Source organism: Herpailurus yagouaroundi, unplaced genomic scaffold (genome assembly GCF_014898765.1).
Source record: "Herpailurus yagouaroundi ecotype Mexico unplaced genomic scaffold, PumYag 29, whole genome shotgun sequence".
Classification (NCBI taxonomy): domain Eukaryota; kingdom Metazoa; phylum Chordata; class Mammalia; order Carnivora; family Felidae; genus Herpailurus; species Herpailurus yagouaroundi.
The window spans coordinates 17030199-17052917 of record NW_024412377.1 but is presented as its reverse complement, the minus strand read 5'-3'; the positions used below and the strand labels follow the sequence as shown (position 1 = coordinate 17052917).

Below are 22719 nucleotides of genomic sequence, written 5' to 3'. Positions count from 1 at the left end.
AAGCAATTTACATGCATTAACTCATGAGTTAATGAGTAAATGAGTTCCATGTGATCCCAAGTATTTATAATCCTACTTTCAATTTGAAATAACAGGCTTAGAGTGTTTAGGTGACTTGCCAAAATTTTGTTAATTTGGAAGTAACAACAACAACAAAAAACCTCCCAGTCCAACTCAAAGTATAAAAATCTCACACAAAAAAGGATTTATGGTCTTGAACCATCAAATGTTTGGAGGTTGAGCTTCAGCAAAGTTTGATCAAGGCTCCTCACTTCCTTTCCTGGGATTCCTAAGTTTGTGGCCTCTTGTGTATCGCTGTCTCTGGTGACATTTCCCCCAAGATGTTGAAATGGCTGTATTAGTTCCAGATATTTGCACACCAATTCCAGAGAAAAAGAGAAAGAGAACATTTCCTAGAAGCTCTCAACAAACATCTCTGGTTTTATGGGCTTGAACTGGGTTACCTTTATACTACTTAACCACTCATCATTAGCCAGAAAAAAAAAAAAAAAAAAGACAAAACAAAACAAAAAATCACTTGCACTTGTCAGTTTAAACTTGAGCCAACTGCCTTCATGGAAGTTAAGCTGCTTCTAACACACACGGAGGTGTCAGGGAGATAGTGATATATAAATACATATATAGACAGTTTTTTTTTTTTTAATTTTTTTTTTCAACGTTTATTTATTTTTGGGACAGAGAGAGACAGAGCATGAACGGGGGAGGGGCAGAGAGAGAGGGAGACACAGAATCAGAAACAGGCTCCAGGCTCTGAGCCATCCGCCCAGAGCCTGACGCGGGGCTCGAACTCACGGACCGCGAGATCGTGACCTGGCTGAAGTCGGACGCCCAACCAACTGCGCCACCCAGGCGCCCCAAGACAGTTTTAAGATTAGGTGGTATTCATTTGGGAGGGTGGGATTACCATACTATTCACTAAAATTACATTACTATCCTTACAGAATTGAAACAGCTTTCAAAGGAATCATATATATATTCAATTATACAGCCAGTTCCAGGATCCAGTACTTCTGGTTTATACACACACACACATATACACACATATACATATACAATTTGTTTTTTTTTTTCTTTTACTAAAGCTAAGTAGATAAATAGATAGGAAGATAGATACAGATAAATAGAATTGATCGATAGATACATAGATACATGATGGAGAGATAGATGGATAAGTAGATAAGTACAGACAGCCTCTTGATAAGTTTTTGTTAGGTGATTTTGTAGGCTAATGTAATTGTTCTGAGAGCATTTAAGTTAAGCTGGGCTAAACCATGATGTTCAGTAGGTCACATGCATTAAATGCATTTTCAACTTAAGATATTTTCAACCAGGATGTGTTTATCAGGATGTAACCTAATTGTAGGTTGAGGAAAGTCTGTAGATGGGTAGATAGACATATTTTTTTAAATTTTATCCTTAACATGGCAGAATCATCGATCAGATAAAAACAAATAATTTTAGGAGTGTAGAGTGTGTGTTAAACAAATAATTAATTACATTAACTGGTCCTTAATATCTTGGCTAACTGCATTTAATAAAAAAAAATTTTTTATCCATAAGAATACAATATTACACAGAAAAATACAAAGCTTAGAAAATTATGACTAAAAGCCACTGAATGAATGAATTCCAAACTCTTATATTTCATCATGATTTCTATGGAATTTCCTGACAGCATTCATGAAAATAATTTCCAATTACATTGGGCACAAAGGAGGCAACATTGTATCATCACTGGTAATTGGAATTTAGCGTGTCACTGGGAACAGTCATTAGCATTTTTACTGGTGTATGTGGTATAGAACTCTTGGCACACAACAGAGAGATAAAGTGCTCATAAAAATGGATTGTCATATCCATCAAAGTACATTTGAATCACGAGGTGTAAATACATATAGCCTAAAATATTTAGTACGTATCTAGAACAAAAGTTTTATAACGTTAGAGTGCTTTTGGGTCCTTGGACTGCATACCAAATCGTAAGTGGATGTCAAAGCCACCGTCCAGGTTTGCCAAGGGATGTTCTATGGCCAGGCTGAGCAAAATCATTGTTGAAGGCAGTATAAAACTGAAGTGCCTGCTCTTATCCTAGAAGTGCAGTTGAAGAGGGCACACAATTCACTCTGGAGGATTTTTATGACATACTATCTTTACTAATCTTTAAAAGCTCTGATTAGTTCAAGCAAATTTGACAAGTATACAAACGTTTCTTTCTTGGGTCTCTAACAAAGTGGTCCCATATTGTCATATTCTACTTGTTTGTATTTTAATGTATTCTAAATACACATTCCCAAATCATGTTTTCCAACATACAGAAGATACAGTCCAGATCAGTATATGACTATCAACAAGGAGGTCTTGAGGACAGGAATTGTGCTCGTGTTACATATTTGGGTGTTCTCACCCTATGTGTGGAGCAGGAGAACAGAAAATATGTATGCATTTATTTTGTTACACACTTAAATAGCACATACTAGGTGGAAAACTTTTATTATAACTTCTTTATCAATATTAACTCATTTAATATGGCTAGAAGATAGGTACTATTTTTTCCTTTTCTTTTCATATGACGAAACTAAAATGGAGAGGTTACATAATTAGTTTGAAGTCACACAGTTGGCTAGTGGTCAATCTCAGATTCAAACATAGGCTTTCAGGTTCCTGAGGCACAAATGATAATCACAATGGCAAGTAATTCAGCCTTTCCTAATTGGTGAAATTGTGTAAGACTTGGCTCATCAGACTGATCAGTGAAGATTTTAAAACTTTCTGATACCTAGCCCGCCCACAAACATTTAAATAAGACTTTCTGATGGAGGCCCAGGAATCGGTGTTCTCAGTAATGCTTGTAAAAGCTTTACATGCAGCCCCTGGTGAAGATAAAAAGGACAGAGGGGCCATTTACAGCTTTAAAGGGCAAACATGGGATGAGAATCCATAGAAGGAAGCTAACAGACAAGTGTTCGTGAGTAGTGCAGTGAGAGCTAATGCAAAATTGATTAAAGACCCAGTTACTTTAAAGACTAAAGTCACCCGCTGTATGTCTATGCTTACTTTTACCTTAGAGCTAAGCCTAGCTTTAGCACATCTCATGTTTCAATGTGTTATACTATCCAATTCCTTTGTAGGATCTTTTACACGTGTGTATATACACATGCACACTTACCCACACATGCTCTCTCTCTGTTGATTCTGTAAGCCTTTCTTCTTTACATTTCTCTGTTGCTTAACGTCTTTTTAAGGTAATAAAATGCATATTTATTTTCCAATCTTATTTGGAAAGAAATTCTAGAGTCTTTATCATTCCATACCTTTCTAACTGGAACTGTATTATATCTTGGTTACAATGCAATGTCTACATAAGGCAAGAGCTGAAAGAAAACCATATGTCTCTAGATATAATTTGTCTCTTTTTTCCTTTTCATGCTTCAATCCTGAGAAGGGTTAAAAATATTCAGAAGAAAATAACTTGTCATTAACTCCCCGTGGATGTGCTTTTCATACTGTGGCTAAATCTTGCTTATGTGGTTTTTTTAATGTAATGTCACTCACCTTGGTCTGCTCTCTTAAGTGAGAACAGTGACATACTTTAGATATTCAGGACAAGATAGACTCACAATTTAGTGTCAAAAAGTACCCTCAAGGCCATAACCAGCTGCCAGATCACCCATTTAGAGTATGATGCATATGAAATTGTGTCTTGTGTGTACATGTGAGTACTATATATATCCAGCTGATAAACATGTATTTGGGAATTATGTCATGACAGGCTGGGTATAAAAATAATGAATATGGAAGGGTGGCTGATGTAAAAGATTTTGTAGCCAATGAGAAAAAAACATATTGTACTGAGTTTCAAAAAATCAAAATGTATTGAGACTGATAGCAATACAGAGGTGTGGACACATGATCTCTGCTTGGGAGTAGAAAAACAAACATTCATGGAAGTGACAGTGCAGCTGGGACATCAAGGGTGTGTACTATTTTTCCAGATGGTGGAGGCAAAAGTGCTGCCGGTCACAGGATCACTTGGGCAAGAATACAGAGGTATGAAAGAGGCTCAACTCCACAGTAACTAAGTATGTACAAGCTTGGCCCTGGGTCCCTGGCCGCACAGTCAGAAATTAACCTACAGGGGGCACCTGGGTGGTTCATTCAGTTAAGAGAACCGCTCTTGGTTTTGGCTCAGGTCATAATCTCACAGTTTGTGAGATCAAGCCCTGTGTCGGGCTCTGTCCTGACAGTGTGGGGCTTGCTTGGGATTCTTCCTCTCTCCCTCTCTCTTCCTCTCTCTCTCTCTCTCTCTCTCTCTCTCTCTCTCTCCCCCTCTTTCTCTCAAAATCAATAAATAAGCTTAAAAGTATATGTATATATAAAGAAATTAATCTACAGGGATTTTGAAGCTCATGCCTATCATGCTAGTCATAGCATGCCAGTGAGTTTAGGTGATTTTTCTCTCAATAGGAATAGAAACCCTTTAGGACTTATTTTTTTAATTATTTATTTTTTAATGTTTTTTCAATTTATTTTTTGAGAGAGAGAGAGAGGGCAAGCATGAAAAGGGAAGGGGAAGAGAGAGAGAGGAGAACAGAGAATCTGAAACCAACTGCACACTCATAGCAGAGAGCCCGATGCAGGGCTCAAACTCACAAACCCAAGATCATGACCTGAACCAAAGTCAAATGCTTAACCAACTGAGCCACCCAGATGTCCCAAATTTTTAACTTATTTTTCAAAGAAGGAGAGTAACATGATCAACCTTGTGTTATGGGACAATGACTGTGATGCTCCTGTGTGACAGGAGCTGGAGGAGGAAGCAATTAGAATGTTTCTCAGCATTGCAGTTATGAAAGTGAGGGCCCAAACTAGTTGAGACAGTTGCAGGGGTGATGAAAAACAAAGAACATATTCAATGAGTAGAACATGCTTATTCACCTAGAAAATTAAAAAAAAATGGTTTTATAGAAGCCATAAATTATACATAGTCCACTTATATTTTCAACATATTTCTAGCACATTTTTCATACCCCAAATGCAAAAAATGCATAGAATATAAAGACGCCTTGCTGGAGGTGACATTTGCCTGAATAAATAGCTATGCAATGAATTTCTCTCTTATGGTTTGTTGAGAGCAGTCCCTGGTGTATGGTGTGTGCCACTGAACATTTGTTGATTGAAAGAAGAAACGAATCAGTCAGTAAGTTGACATCTACTTGGGCCGAAATCATGAGGGCTCAGCTCTGCTCCCATCTCTTTGACCATTTTGAATGAGAATGTGTCGGTGACATTCTTTTAGTGTCAACAAGAATGATTTGAACATCACTGGGCTTCAGTTCTTTCATTTTAAAACACAGGCATTGTGTTGGATTTTTTTAAAAATTCATCCCTATTGGTAATATTAATCTTCTTGAAATCAAATAAATAGAGTATGACTATCACGTGACCTACATGTGAGCAGAAGTAGGCCACGTGTGCTTGCATTATGAAAACCAGATAGCCCACCTACTCTAGGTTCCAGAACACATATGCTCATTGAATATAGATTGGAAGAAGAGATTATTTAAAACCACCAAATCTCATCAGCCACACAGATAGAATAATATTTTTGAGGGAAGGATACATATACGCACACACTGATAAACATAAAGGAAAACCACTTGGAACACAAAATGAAAAAAAAAAGTCTACAAGTCAAAATGAGCTAGTAAATATACTTAAAAAAATTTTTTTTGTGTTTATTTTTGAGAGAGAGCACAGGCGGGAGAGGGGCAGAGAGAGAGGGAGACACAGAATCTGAAGCAGGCTCTAGGCTCCGAACCATCAGCACAGAGCCTGACGTGGGGCTTGAACTCACGAACTGTGAGATCATGACCTGAGCTGAAGTCGGAGGCTTAACCGACTGAGCCACCCAGGCACCCATGAGCCAGTAAATATAATTTTAAAGATGGACAGATAGATATAGACTATGAAAGTAAAATAGGTTAAGAATTTGAGTAAGGTTTATATACATACACACAAGCACACAAAATAAAAATGACTCATACATAAGGTACTGAAATTCACTCATAATATAAAAAGATACAAAAGAAGAACAATGAATACTGGTGAGAATACTGGAAAATATACCAGGTTGGTAGACATGCAAATTAGTACAACCTTTTTGGGAGTCGACGACAATATATATTGACATGTCTGATTCATATACTTTTAGAGCTAGCTCTCTCAATGGTAGGAGATTACCAATTCCACATTTGTTTATAATAGGACACCCCCCCTCCCAATTCTCTAAGTAGAGTGTCCACTAAAAGGAGATTGGTTCAATTTAGTATTACATACTTTTATTACTTTAATGATATTTATTATTTTAATAATGGTTATGTGCTGATATAACATGACTGTCCAATATATTTTTTAAGGAGTAGAGTACAGTTCAAGAATATGTGAAAAGTTCCATCTCTTTCACCCAAATAAAAATTGAAATATCGGTTATTGCATAAGCAGATAGTATGTCAAGGTAACGATAAAATACCTGTTGGAGGAGTGGTATGTATAGCTATAGCTATATATTTGTGTATTTCAATATTTGTTCCTCTTCTGATTCCTCTCTAGACAAAATATTATCCTTGAGAATTTTGGCCTCTCAGCTTTGTTCATATTTCTTCCCTGACACTCTGATTAGTGTGTCTGACAAATCATAGGAAACCAGAGAATTTTTTTCCTTTTTTTTTTTGTTTCAAGTTTCTATTGAATTCTAGCTAACATACAGAGTAATAGTGGTTTCAGGAGTAGGATTTAGTGATTCATCACTGGCATATAACACTCAGTGCTCAAGTGCACTCCTTAATCCCCATTGTTAAATGAGTGACTGAATTGGTGAATACATGCTCTTAACTTTGAGAGAAATCGTTAGAAATAAGTAAACCACTCTGTGGGTTTCTGTGTATTGCCTGACCATATGATACATATATATGAATTCTCAAATCGGAATTACTAAGTCAAACACCATGCCATTTATTAGCATTTTCAACATAAATTAGAGGAAATAAAAACATTAACGAATTTAAGTTAATGCATGTAGGTAATGCATCACTCTTCAAAAAATTTTTTTCTAGTTAGAATTTTATAAAGATATGAATGTGCATTGGCATGAACTGAGATGATATCATATTACAACTGTGAATCTATAATATGGAACTCATTTTTCAAATACATTTTGACAGGTAAATACGTGTACACTTAAAATTATACCCGAATTGGTTCTCATGAACTCTCACCCGTATTTAGGTATTGTAGTGAAACTCTTATTTAGTCGTATTTTATATCAAAAGGACTGCTCCTAATTACTGTTCTTTCTATGTGTTAATTCTATAACCTCTCAGGGTTCACTTTCTCTGTTCCTTGCTCTGCTATATATTTATATAGCATATATATATACACACACATATATATATATATATATACACACACACACATTGAGTGACTGCTTAAAATTTAAAATTTAACTATTAGTATAAAATAACTTTTTTGCTATTTGCTTTAATTATTATTAAACTTTACATGAATTAATTTACTACTGATCAGAACAGCGTTACATGGAAAGTTGAAGTGATTCAATATTGTCAATCCTATATTCTGCTCTCTGTCTCTGTCTGGGGGTAAAGGAATGGTTTCTCTGTGAGTTAGTCTCTCTGAACTTCAACATTTGGAGTGGTTACATTGTCATCCTGAACTTAGGTGATAAGTGAACAAATCCCAAGATGACTTCTACATATATGACTACTCTGGTTTTTGTTGACTATATTGTTTCCTTGTTGCACATTTACCTAGTGCCCAAGTGTAACGTCCTGTTCCTACCTCTTGGGTATTTAGTGTTTAGTAGTGTAATAGTTTAATAGTAATAGTTTAATTGAGGAACTGGCATGCTATCCCAGCAGTGAAGAAGGTAGTGTTTTCAGGCTTACCTGCTCCCGATGAGTAACTGAGTCTTCCCAATGAAAGGAATAAGTAATTTCTGTCCTTTGCATTAGTTTGGAAAGAGTCATGGAGCATCGAGCAAAACAAGCTGATATAATGCTGTTTAATTGTGTTTTTGTAAACACCTATAGAGGCACTTCTAAGAACTCTCAAATAACTTACATCATTCTTTAAAATTGTTTTTAATATTTTTATTTATTTTTGAGAGGGAGAAAGAGTACAAGTGGGGGAAAGGCAGAGAGAGAGGGAGGCACAGAATCCATAGAAAGGTCCAGGCTCTGAGGTGTCAACACAGAGCCTGACATGGGGCTCGAACTTGTGAACTGTGAGATCATGATCTGAGCCGAAGTCGGACACTTAACCAATTGAGCCACCCAGGTGCCCCTAACTTATATGGTTCTTAGTGAATCACTTTTTAACTAAACTGAAGGTAATCTATTGTAACTGAGTACTAATTTTTTATTTATTTTTTTTTAAATTATTGTTTGGCACTTGGCTTTTTTTTTTATTATTGATTGATTGATTGATGTCCTAATTTTATTTTTATTTTATTTTATTTTATTTTTTAAAATATAATTTATTGTCAACTTGATTAACATACAGTGTGTAACGTGTGCTCTTGGTTTTTGGGGTAGATTCCCGTGGTTCACTGCTTACACACAACACCCAGTGCTCACCCAAACAAGGACCCTCCTCAAAGTCCATCACCCATTTTCCCCTCTCCCCCACCTCCAATCCACCCTCACTTTGTTCTCTGTATTTAAGAGTCTCTCATGGTTTAAATTCCTGTTAGTTAACATACAGTAAAATATTAGTTTCAGGTGTACAATTTAGTGACTAAACACTTTCATACAACACCCAGTGCCCATCACAAGTGCCCTCCTTAATCTCCCTCTGCTATTTATCCCATCCAGCCAGCCACCCCCCTCTGTTAACCATCACTTTGTTCTCTATAGTTAAGAGTCTGTTTCTTGGTTTGTTTCCTTCTGTTTTTCCCCTATGTTCATTTGTTTTGTTTCTTAAATTCCACATGAGTGAAATCATACGGTGTTTGTCTTTCTCTGACCTATCTTGCTTAGGATAATGCTCTCACTTCATCCATATCATTGCAAATGGCAAGATTTCATTCTTTTTTTATAGTTGAGTAATATTTCAGTGTGTGTGTGAATGTGTGTGTGTGTGTGTGTGTGTTTGTGTGTGTGTCACATCTTCTTTATCTATTCATTAGTCGATAGGCTTTAGGCTATTTTCATAATTTGGTTATTGCAGATAATGCTATAACCATATGTCAATACAAAGGACAAGATGAGTAATATAGTATTCTCCCTTTTACATTTTTGTTTTTAATATTGATATGAACCTTCACTAAGTATGCAGAAAAATATTTTCCTCTAAAAGTAGTATGAAATGCTTTACGTTAATTTTTTAAAAAAATTAAACTCAAATACTTAAAGGAGTGAATTAATAAATATTCCCATAAAAGCAAGATATACTGTCTTATTCATCTTCGTCTTTCTTATTGAGCATATGGTGTGAATTAGGTAAAAATTTATTAAATTTGTCACTAAATATTTCTTAGCAGGTATAATACCTTTTATTCAAATATATCCTCAGAGAACAACCCACAGCCTTTTAACTACCACATTTATAACTAAGATTAGAGAATTATTTAATATTTGTAGATTGTGTCTATACAGCACAGGTGTAACTCAGTACTAGCAAAGATCTAGGTGATACCAGGAAAATCACTGTATAACAGAAGGGAGGAAAGAGGGAAATTTAGTCTTGAAAATGTTCATTCATACACTGTAAAGGAGAACATAGTTTTGATGAATCCTTAATATAGGTCCTCAATGCCTATTTGTCAAATAATTATTAATGATGTTGCAAAGATTGATCGGGATGGTCATGATGGTGATAATGGATGATGAGGGATAATATGTTACTGCTCTTGACTATCACAGATGTTTGTGTACTTTCTTTCTAGAAGTTTCCTGGGAAAGACTGGTGAATTAAAACCTATCATTCATCTCCTGATATAGCTACTATTCACCAAAGCATTCTTAAGATAAAGCGTTTGGTATTGAATGGGTGCTGAACGTTATCATTTTTAAAATTTTTGACTATCTTTTAATATTTAGTTTGCTCCAGTGTTGTACAGCCTTAAAGAAAACGCCTGAATGAATAGCTGAATGAAAAAGAGAAATCCTTTTTTTTTTTTCTTCAAAATTGGGCATTTACTGTTAATGCCTCCAAGAATAGGAACATTCTGTCCTTTTTATAACTTTGGATGTACATATCACTCTCTTTATGCTCAGGAGAGATTTCCTTCTAACCATGTAACCATCCTTCTAGCCTTCTAACCATCACCAACATAATTTGGATTGTCTTTAATGTTTTCTTTGCCACTGAATCCTTAGGTTAATTCAGTCTTGAGGCCTTGGGGTGCTCCTGTTGTCTTAATTGCAATTATTTTTGGTTGCTCAGTTTCTCAAATACTCTGTCCTAACTTAAAGTGTTCCTCATGCTGGTACATAGTTGTTGATTTTAAATAGCAATGCAAGTTACTTACAGCCTCTAGAGTTCAGTAAGCCGTCAAACCTTTTAGCTTTTCTATTGATAACCTAATCATGAAATTAATGCATCTATAGTAAGCAGATGAGCTAATGTAAGCAGTGTCATGTTTTCTCTGGTGCACAGATCAATAAAGCTATCATAATGACTTTCAGTTCAATCATCTTGCTATTGGAAATGAATATAGCTTTTAAAATAGATTTTTAAAATATGTATCATTTGCACTGAGAGCTATACTGTTGCCCACCATTTTGGTTATAGTAGTTACGTCATTTCCAGTGACAGCCTATATTCACAGAATCATTGAGGAATGCCAAATTCTAAAGGAAAATGGAGTCCGCAGATGAAAGACATGACCTTGCGCTCTGTAAAACAAAGATGCTAGATTCATACTGTCTTATTTTCCAGGTGCATATGTGCTCCAGGTCAAGGCCACCGACGCGGATGACCCGACCTATGGAAACAGTGCCAGAGTCGTTTATAGCATTCTTCAGGGACAACCTTATTTCTCTATTGATCCCAAGACAGGTAAATTTTTTATTAGAGACAACATTATCACCACCCCTTTCAAATATTTAAACTATAATTAAATCTTGGCATGAGAAGTTACCTATTCTAAAAATGCAATAAAGATTCAATGTGCTGTACATTAAGCCAAAGAAGATAGGATCTTACCTTGCTGCCATAGAATGATGTCCTCTAGATTGAATTTTGTGTAAATATAAGGCATTTCACATGTATGTGTCAAGTCCCAATACCAAGATAAGGATTCTCTATGTGTTTTATTTTAATTTTTTCAAAAGCCTAGGCATATTTGATTTTGGGTTCTTCTGGAATTAAAGTAGCTATTCATTTCAAGTTTTCTTGATTGGGTTCAATTATAGTTAGTTTTGGGTCTTATCAACATGTGGTAAGATCACAGACCTTCTACTGCTATATTTACCAGAGGTTATGGATGTTTGATTTGGATTAACATAGACTTCTACTTCTAGCAGGGAAACGAAGAGGGTTGACAAACTTTAAACACCCAGATCACGATTCTTCTGGTCAATGCTTTTGAAGCTACTCTCATTTTGAGGTCAAAACATTTGAATGGAAGTTTTCAGAGCCAAATGTATAAGAATCTTTGGAAAGTATAGAAAAGACAGGATATTATGCACCAGAAGATTTTGTATTCCCTTGTAAATAAAATGAGGTCCCTCTGTTCTAGAGAATCTGTTTTTTGTATGCTAGATATTTTTTTAAGGAGATTTAGCCATGCTGACCAGTGATCAAAGTAGGTGTCCCATGTCACAGTTGAAATAGAACTCCACAGTGACAGCTATTTTATGAACTCTTGTATGTTACATTATAATATATTGCATTTTGAATTCAATACTATTTATTACATTAGGTTAAAATAATGAAATGAACTGTTGACATACTTAACTAATGTTACTTTTTAAATTTCTAAATAAATTTGTAAAGAGCTGTATCAATTTGAAATAAATTAATTTCAGACACTCTATATGCAAAGGAGCTAAACATTTTAAAATTAACACTTCTCCATAAATGTGTGCTAAAATCTGGAATACCAATTAGATATAGGTTAATTAATAAATTAGCCATGTTTTAATGTCACCTAGAAACATAAAGTCAATTAAGTGGAAACGGAACCTGCAAAAACTTTCTACAACTGAACCTGCTGTCTTCTCATTTCTTGCTCTCCTTGTTGATGCCATAGAGGGACAGAGGTCAGCAAAAAGTTATAGGAATAAGGCAGGAAGTTGCTCCCTTTTACAAGCCTAAAAAAAGAGTAGTTTGTAATAAGGACAGCATCAGTCTTTTGAGAAGGGAACATCAGTGCTGAAGAGTATCTAGAAAAGTTTAAGACATAGAAGCTCTTCTGGTTTGGAAAGAGGGTCAGAGACCCAAACCCAGAGGAGTCAATTGTTAAGAGCGAATGCGTGATGGAGAAATTACACCTACAATGTAAGTTATTTTCATTAAGTCTGGCATTGAGGATATGATATTTGGCAGTATCCGTGTTAAGGCACTTTTAACTGGGAAATCATATGTATTTGTAGAGAAAACAGGGAAACATTATTGAGGAGAGAATTTGGGGCAGTTGTTTATTGAAGTTTATGATGGCACAAAATTCCAGAAGGGTGAAGACAATTTATAGACAAATATATAGACAAATACCTCAATATATAGACAAATACTGAAGGAAAATTATCTAAAATATTATAAATCCTTTCATCAGATGAACACATTATGCGTTACTTCTTCTATGATTACCCATATTTTCCAAATTTACCATAATGGATAATCTAACTAGAAACTAGTGTGGGCAATGTATGTGTCTTAGATCTCTTCAGCCTCCGAGAAGCACTGCTCAGAGTAAGAGGGGATGGACAAAGGAGAAAAGAAGGTATGTAGAGATTGGTGGAGGGGAGGTTCGATATTAGAGTACACTTAGTGGGGTGTAGTGATTAACTCTATAGACAGAGTAGGTAAATTTATATACTCAGAATAAGTGTAGCAGAAGAAAGATAAAGAAATGATTATTGATGGAATAACTATTGATGTACTGAGTATCTAACTAAAAAGTATGGTAAAATCATATAACGATGAATTTAAGTAGAGATCATGGATTAAGCATAGAATTATTATAGTCAAATTAATTACTACTCAACAGACAATAATTATATGAGTCAAAACAGTTTCTGTCCCCTTGGCTTTACTTGTTCAATATCAACTTTAGATGAATTCTAAAGCCTTTGGAAAGTATTACCTTATAGGAGAGCCTGTATATTCATAGTATGCCTTTAATAACTATGTATTTCTATCTTATGCGATGCTTATTAGTTAGAACTAAAGGTGAAACAATTCTGGCATAAACAATGAAATAGATTTTTTGAAGCATTGATTTTCACTGGAGACAGAAGTCTTGATACTAACAGTGCCTCAGACCACTAGGCAGGAAAAGAGTGGATGATGGGGCCCTTCATTAATAGAATGATAACTAGTTGCTCATGCACAGCGACCATTAAGAAGACTTTTTGTCAAATTTATCACCTTGTGGTACATAAGAGTAAATCAAGAATCAAGGATAATTGCAATTTCTCAGAAATAGTCTCCATTTGTTCCAGCCGTATAGCTTCCTTTTATGATTCCTTTTGCTGTTATTAAATACAATGCATGAAAACTAATATTATCTAAAATTTTCCACATTTGAGTATAGAATACACTTTAAAATAATTTTTAAAGGAAGAGTCTCATCAGAACTTCTGGTGCCTAAATATTTATGAAGAGATAAATATAACCATTTATTATTCATTGGGAATAAGAAAATAAAAAAAATATTACCTTAGTGATATTGCTTTTTGACAAACATTCTAAAGCATCTCTACCCAAGTGAGTATAGCAAGCTTATTTATAAGCAATATAAATTGATGTGGTCTATGAAATAGATTCAGAAATAATAGTTCTCTTTAAAATTGGCTAATTTTGCAATTATTGGGCTTAACTATGAAACTATTCACTGTGAATTAAAATTCACATATATTCATATACATATACCTCAAATTATTATTAAATATTAAAACACTTCAAATGTAGATAAATCTTTAAAGCATTAAATAACATTAATATTCATTATACTTATTTATAAATCATTAAAATGCTTGTCATATTAGCATGTTATATTACATTGTGTACATTTTTATGCTTAATGTTTTTGTGCTTTAGAAAAATATCCCTAATCTATGAAACATTAAACATAGGCTTTATAATATTTTATCAAGTGCATGAAATCAGGATGCTAAACATTTTTATAGCGTTGATAATAGGATTATTTAGGAAAACAAATATTAGTATAAGTGATGGACCTCATGTCTTAATTTGCCTTTAAAATTCTTTTAAAGTATTTAAATTGTTCCCCGAATGATTTCAGAGACTCATCTGAGTTGGGTAACTAGATATTGCTATTTTGTGTATCATGTGGTGGTGATGTGCTATAATTTTCCAAATTATCTGAGCCCTAATTGAGAAAGCATCATCATTTACTTCACTTCAATACCTTTTTAAACCTATAAACTTAAATTTTTCTTTTTTTTTTTTTTTAATTTTTTTTCAACGTTTATTTATTTTTGGGACAGAGAGAGACAGAGCATGAACGGGGGAGGGGCAGAGACAGAGGGAGACACAGAATCGGAAACAGGCTCCAGGCTCTGAGCCATCAGCCCAGAGCCCGACGCGGGGCTCAAACCCACGGACTGCGAGATCGTGACCTGGCTGAAGTCGGACGCTCAACCGACTGCGCCACCCAGGCGCCCCTAAACTTAAATTTTTCTTGTGATAAAATATACATCACATAAAATTTACCATATTGACCATTTTAAGGGTACAGTTGAGTGGCATTAAAAATATCCACATTGTTGTGCAAGCATTGCTACCACCCTTTTCCAGAATTTTTCCATCACTATCTTTTCATGTATGTGCATTGTCGAAAACAATGTGTAAGTTTTTATTTTACGTATTTACATGTGCATTTCTAGAATCCATATGAAAACAATTGAGTGGGTCTTAGAGTTGAACACATGAGCTATATATTTGTCCCTTTTATTCACCATTCTGATGTTTCATGCTCTGTAATTCTGTCCTGGCTTATGTTTAGGGAAATCTGATAAGTGTCGCTGAGAGAACTGACACTTTGTCAAGAGTTTTACTCTTTGAGTCTATCACCTTTGATTCAGTAATTGTAATCGGCACGCCTCTATGTCCTAAGTGAAACCTCCTTACATATTCTGACTGATGTTTATTCTTACAGGTCTTCAAAACTGTGTTGGTGTTTTAAAGCCCCATAGTATAATTGAAGCATGGGTTAGACTACATTTTGAGCTAATTCTTGATACTAGTATATGAATATTTACAATGTTTTGTGGTTTGAAATGCCTTTGATATTTATTCAGCATCGAGTCTTTAAGGATTCAGACACCTGAGCACTGAGGTGCCCGATGAAACAAAGATAGAGTATCTTCTTTCTTCAAGGGGAAAATAAGAGTGTTTACCTACACAAAGTCATCGTGCCTTTAATATGTTTTGCACGAAGACGAAGTCTGATTGTGGACCTGTTGAGAGCAAGGAAAGCAATAGGTGCTGATAAATATAAGGGAGAAAAATGTGTCACGGAAATAGACGATTAGGAAGCAATTGTATCACATATTACCTATTTTGTAATGTTTTGCATATGAGTAGTAAAACTACATGTCTCAAAATGTGCCCCAGTGAATGGTTCCCTTGTATTCTGCATCATCTCACTTCCCAAGAACTCTGCATGAACTCCACTTGCCTTATTTTAGAAATCACGGATTGCACACATCAGCAGGTAGAACTGAGGATGTTTGGCCTTGAAAGGAAAATACTCCGGGGACATGTGATACATGCCTTTAGTAAGTCGTAGAGCTGTTATGTAGGAGAGAAACAGGCTGTGTTCTGTGCTGCTTGAGAGGAAACTGGCTATCAATGGCTGGTGTGAGTTACAGGAAGAAAGAATTTGGTGTGGTTTCATATGCATAAAAAAAGATGTTAATACTTGTCTGTCAATAAGAGGAGTGCTTCATGAGATTGTGAGCTTCCCATTACTGGAAGGGTGAAAGTAGATGATGAGCAATGAGCTAGTGATGCTGGAGATGACTATTCACGTCATGCATGTTTATGTATAACCAGTGGCCTCACAGTGTTTTGCTATTCAGAAACCAAGATGAAACAGTTAGATCCTCAAATGGATCCCCAGCTACTGGCGGAGGTCATCGGGTCCTTAGACAATTAGACTTGGATTTTGTAGGATAAAATTCTCTGATCCATAGTCTGACTGCTGGGCTCCGGGATGGACTGAGGGCCAACTTCCTGAGGACAGAGGCTCTGGGAAGTGGTGTCTGATTCCTAAACAATAGTTAAAGTGTGCTATTGGTGGGAAGATGGTCTCTAAATGTTCTTCCTACTGAAGATTACTTGATGACTCTTCTTGAGATCAAAATACGTCATTGGATTATTGGCAACATTTAAAAAAAAAATTATACGCCTCATCTCTGTAGTGATAAAATACACATAAAGTTCTTGAGCTCAAAATACATTATTGGATTATTGGCAACAATTTTTTTTAATTATACACCTCATCTGTGTAGTGATGGATACAACATTTTTGTTACTACTTTTAAAGATTGCACTAGCTTTCAAAAAACCCATTTCACATTTTAGACTGATTTAAGACTGTAAAGAAAAGCAACTCAGTAACTTTTCATATAAACTGCTCCAAAAGCAGGTCTTGTACAACTGTTTTTAAATATCATTTAGTTGTGGAATTGAAAAAAAAATTTACATTGTCACTGCTGAAGTTAAAGTTCCCATTTCTAACCATAATTATTTTTTTCTATTCCACCATCTATTAGCAATTCCTAAAAGAATTGAGGATTAAAATATATTTGCCAATGCTTCCTTCAAATTCATGTGTTAAAAGGTTAATCAGGACATGGCCAACACTAGAATCTGTGATCTCCAAAGAGATCATTTTCAGGTGCAAAAATAACATTTAATCAGATTTTTTTCATAACATAGCTGCTATAATAAACATAGATCTATACTAACTACTCCATCTCATTCAGAATTATATCATGAGTATTCTCATGCTCAACCATCAATAATGACCAAGAATACTAGGTCATTGAAGGATGTATGGGAATTTTCCCTGTGTTACCTAAGCTTATTATTATACATTCACTTATGGATTTTATTATATTTTGTGTGCCCACCATATGCTTCACATTGACCTAGACCTAGGTATCCTACAGGGAAGAAAAACATAAAGACAAAATTCCCACCTTCAGGAATACACATTTTATTTGGGAAAACACAGAACAAACACAATAAGTAAGAAAACTATACTACAAAGTTTTGAATAGCAGTAAAGGCTAAGGAGAAAATGATAAAGTAGATAAGGAGCATAGGAGATGCTGGGTAAGGTTATATGTGGTATGCAGAATAGTAATCTTCCAAGTATGTCTATGTCCTAATCCCTGGGACCTGTGATTATGTTATGTTACGATTATGTTATGTTATGTTTAACGAAGACAATTAAAGTTGCAGATGGAATTAAGGTTGTTTTCTCACCTGCAGATAAGGTGGGGAGATTATCCTGTATTGTCTATGTAGATCCAATTTCATTACATGTGTTCCTAAAAGTGTAAAAGAAAGGTGGGCAAGTCAAAGTCCAAGAAAGATTTGACGATGCAGAAAAGTAAGACATCTTTCAGAAGATAAAAAAGCCTTCAGAAAGAAATGCTTCCTGCCCACACCCTTGATTTTGGTCCTCAAGACCCATGTTGGACTTTGGTCCTCCCTGATTGTAAGATAGTAAGTTCGTACTGTTTTTAGGGCACTTAGTCTGTGGCAATTTATTACAGAAGCAATAGGAAACTAAGTCAATATAGAATTCTAGATAGAATGGCCAACAAAGTCCTATGGAGATGACTTTGAGAAAAGATGTGAAGGAAAGAGAGGAGCTGCTTATGAGTAAACCACAGGAAGAACATTCCCCACAGATGGAAGACAGTGTGACCAGAAATCTAGTGACCAAAGAAGAGAGTTGTGGAAGAGAAGATCAGAGAGTTAAGTGGAAAGGCGGAGAAGTTTTCACTCTGAGTGAGTTGGAGTTTAGTTTGGGCACGGTTGTATGGTTCATGCTCTGACCTCACTGCCATGACTTCCCTTTTACGAACAGAATAAATGGCCCTTCTTTGGACTCTAATCCTCAGTAAGTGTAAAATTGAGCCATGCATCCATTGTTCCTCGTTCTCTCTCTCAATAGTCACAAAGTAATAATTAACATTTTTCCAGCCTTATTGGGATATATTTGATGTACAGCATTGTAGAAATTTAAGGTATACAATGTGTTGATTTGATATACTTAAATATTGCCAAATGATCACCACCATAGTGTTGGCCAACACCTCCATCCTGTCCCATAATGACCATTTCTTTTCTGCGGTAAGAACTTTTAAGAGCTACTCTCAGCAACTTTCAAGTATATAACAGAGTAATATTAACTATAATCATCATGCTGTACATGAGATCCCCAGGAGGTATCCATCTCATAACTGGAAATTTGTGCCTTCGACAAACGTCTCCCATTTTCCCCATCCCACAGGTCCTGGAAACCACCATTTTACTTTGTTTAGATGAGTTCAACTGTTTTAGATCCTACCTATAAATAATACTGTAGAGCATTTCTCTTTCCCTGCCTTTCTTATTTTACTTAGCATAATGCCCTCAATGTTCATCCATGCCTTCACTCTCCTCACTAAATAACATTCCTGTGTGTGTGTGTGTGTGTGTGTGTGTGTGTGATATTTGTTACCCAATCATCTGTTAATGGATGTTTAGGTTGTTTTATCTTGGCTTTTTGTAAATAATGTTATAGTGACCATGAAGGTGCCAGTACCTCTTTGAGATCCTATTTTCATTGTCTCTGGATATATACACAAAAGTGATATCCTTGGAAAAGATGGTAGTGTTATTTTTAATTCTTTGAGGAACCCCCACACAGTTTTTCACAGTAGCTGCACTAATTTACACCCCCAGTATTCCCTTTCCTTCACACCCTGACAATATTGGTTATCTCTTGCCTTTTTGAGGACAGTCATTCTAACAAGTGTGAGGAGGTAATCCTTTGATTTTCATGTCTCTGATGATTGTTGATGTTGAGCACATTTTCGTGGACTTGTTGGACATTTGTATAACTTCTTTGGAAAATGTTGAGTTCCTCTGCCCGTTTTCAAGTCAGCTTGTTTGCTTTTTGTTACTGAGTTGTATGAATTCTTGTATATTTTGACTATTAACCCCTTATCAGGTGATTTGCAAATATTTTCTCTCATTCCACAGATCGCCTTTTCATTTTGTTGATGGTATCTTTTGCTGTGTGGAAGCGTCTTAGCTTGATCCCACTTGTTGATCTGCCAGATGCATTCCAGAGGGTTTATTTGTCTTTGAAGCCACCATGTTACTTCTTCTTGTCCCCTCTGTGGTTTTATTTTGCCCTGTCCTTCCCCCGTAGCAGCATAAATCGACTCTTCTGATGTGCAGCCACATCGACTCTTCTGTATGCTTTGAGGGACCATGCCTGCTTCTACAAAGTACTTTCCTGCTTCCTTCCCTGGGATGCTCCTTCTTGTGATCTTTCCAGGTCTGCCTCCTCCAGTTCTCTGAGTTTGCAACTGTAAAGCCTTTTCTCAGAGAGAACTTTTCTGACACTACTTTCAAAGGCACTTGATTTCACTTTCCTCATAACACAAATCACCATCTGAAATTAATTATGTGAGTACTTCTTTATGGTCTCCTCAGTATCCCATAAACATAGACCCATTAAGTGTACATTCCATGAAAGAACCTTGTACAGTGTATCTTTTTTATTTATTTATTTTTATTTATTTTTTTAATATGAAATTTATTGTCAAATTGGTTTCCATACAACACCCAGTGCTCATCCCAACAGGTGCCCTCCTCAATGCCCATCGCCCACTTACCCCTCCCTCCCACTCCCCATCAGTTCTCAGTTTATTCTCAGTTTTTAAGAGTCTCTTATGTTTTGGCTCCCTCCCTCTCTAACTTTTGTTTTGTTTTGTTTTGTTTTTTTCCCTTCCCCTCCCCCATGGTCTTCTGTTAATGTGGGTGTATCCACGCAAAGAAAAACCCAACCTCGTTCTCCTTACACATTCAATCTCTTGTCAGTTGGTCTATTACAACCAAAAGCTGGAAAGCAGAGAGAAGTCTAGAAAAAGTATATAAAGTTGATCTAGAGCGACAAATGAAGAGTGTTCACCATTATCCTGTTAAACTTGGTAATGGTGACTGAATGAAACATACATTTTAGTACAAACGGTGACTGAATCAGGTGTCCCATGTGTCAGTCTGCAGCGCAGTCCTCAATTCACAGTATAGTTCATGTAAAGCCATATACTGGATTATCACATGTCATATTTAATGGTTCTTCACATAGAGTCTTGCATTATTTCATCTCAAAATGCTCTCAGAAGATTTAACCCATTTTTGCAAAGCAAGCTGAAATCCATTGAGATTAAGGGGCTTACAGACAACGTGAGCGTCTTTGCAGAAGATGAATATGTTCCTTGGCGGACTAGTGTCCTTTTATATATTATTTTAAGTTTATAACTCTTTCAACCATATATTTATATTCATATTGGCAGAAATAAAATCCCACTAGAAGAAGTTTTCTCCTTTTTGCATTTATTCTAATTCGTCTCAATTATGTATGCTGGAAAGTTCATCAGGTACAAGACATTTAAATCATACCAAAATTCAAGGTATATTTACCCCTCCATTCTTTTTTTTCCCTAATAAATAGGATTTACTTCAGAATTATAGCTAACTAATTAAATTCCATGGCATTATTGCTGTGGAATATTTATGCTATCCTGCAAAATGCATTTTTTAGGCTTCAGTTATTATCAGACAAGGCTGTAACTTTATATACAAATACTAAAAAATAAAGATGGACACATGAACTTAAACTTAAGAGTCAAAATAACAGAATGCAGCATTTCCGTTTGCTAGTTACATTCTACTATAGAAGCACTTAAGCTCAGTCCTTGGCAAGGTTCCTCCTTGCTCAAGATCATGGAATCCATTTTTGTCTGTTTGGCTTTGAATATTAGGCATTTGGTACATAATGGGTGGTCCATAAAAAAGAGTAGCTTCTTGGAAAGGAGACTATTTTTCACCAGGCTTTTACGATAGACCACAATGCCTTAAGATTCCCTTCTCACATTTGAAACTTGTCGTCTGCCTGATTTCCCAGATTCAACTCTGAAAAAATTCTACAAATGCCCTATTTTATTTCTCTGAGACAGTGGTTCTTAAATGGAAATGGTGGTGTGCTCATGGTCATCAGTGGTTTTCTTTGGAACTACATATGCGACCCTTTCCTCTCTCTAAATTCTAGCAGATGTCTTCCAGGTGAACGGCATTACAGTAAAGGAGGGCTAAGGAACAGAAAGGTCACCTGTCAGACCCAGGATGGAGCAGGAGGGCAGGGCAGTTTGATGTCTGGATGATAACTGTAGCAAATCACCAGAAAACAAACCAACCTAGTTTGCATGCATATGAATTAAACCCAGGCATTTATCTAGAAAATATAAGCATTATAAGGCAGGCAGAAGTCTTGTAACTGAAAGCATGTGCAACCAGGCCACTGAGATGGCAGAGATGAAGAATCCTAGTTAAGAGACTTGGAATTGAAACATCAAGAATCTGAGCTGAAGAGGGGAAATACAGATTGAAATAATAGAGTGTCAGTACTCATGCATGAATAAACAGCAGTAGCAAAAAAAAATGGAACTTGCTTGTTTTGCAACCATTTCCTGCCAAGGGTCAGAAAAAATCCTAGATTGTAGTTAAGTTTAAATTAGCAACAGAGCAAAGCATTTTGTAAGTCAATAGTGGCAAGAACAGATAAAATGTGGATGTATATTCAGTTTATGATTTGGATGCTAGACTCCGTTTTGGTGCTTGATATTATATTTGTTATTCATATATGCTACTTTATTTAAGAAACACCACTATCAAAGACACTTGGATTTAAGACAAATGCTCTGCAGTCTCTCCCAAAAACCATTGGCTATACGCTGGAATTTGGTATAAAATTTATTCATAATTTTACTTGCAACAAATCCAGAAGGTTTTAGTTATTTCACTATGAATAAATATAAATATAAATTAGTTCTATACTTGGATACAAGGGCAGAAAATGAGTAGGGTACGTAAATAGGCATATATACTGCATGATTCACAATTGTAAACTTAATTATTTATATATTCATTCATTCATTCATTCAGCCAGTCATTCAACTAGTCAGCTGTTTGACACATTCTTATTGAGCTCCTTCTAAATGGCAGAGACTGGAGTAACTCGTTGACAAGGGAGATAAGGTCCCTGCAGTGGCAAAGCTTAATGAGATCTAAGTGAAAAAAATCTGTGGCTGAAATAATTAAGAGGAATCCTGAGAGATGAAAAATAAATGGGAGGAGATACTTTGTGTGCTTAAAAAGTAAAGTAACAAATTTATTTTAGGAAATACAGAGAAGAATGGAGAA

At 35.7% G+C, this 22719-nt stretch overlaps 1 protein-coding gene across 1 annotated transcript in view; it reads left to right on the top strand.

Annotated features, from left to right (window-relative positions):
* Positions 1-22719, top strand: part of CDH12 (cadherin 12) — a 1058455-nt gene that overhangs the window by 952357 nt on the left and 83379 nt on the right. The window contains exon 6 of the mRNA XM_040492478.1: positions 10978-11097. Within this exon, the coding sequence (XP_040348412.1) occupies positions 10978-11097 (120 nt within the window). The remainder of the gene's footprint in view (positions 1-10977; positions 11098-22719) is intronic.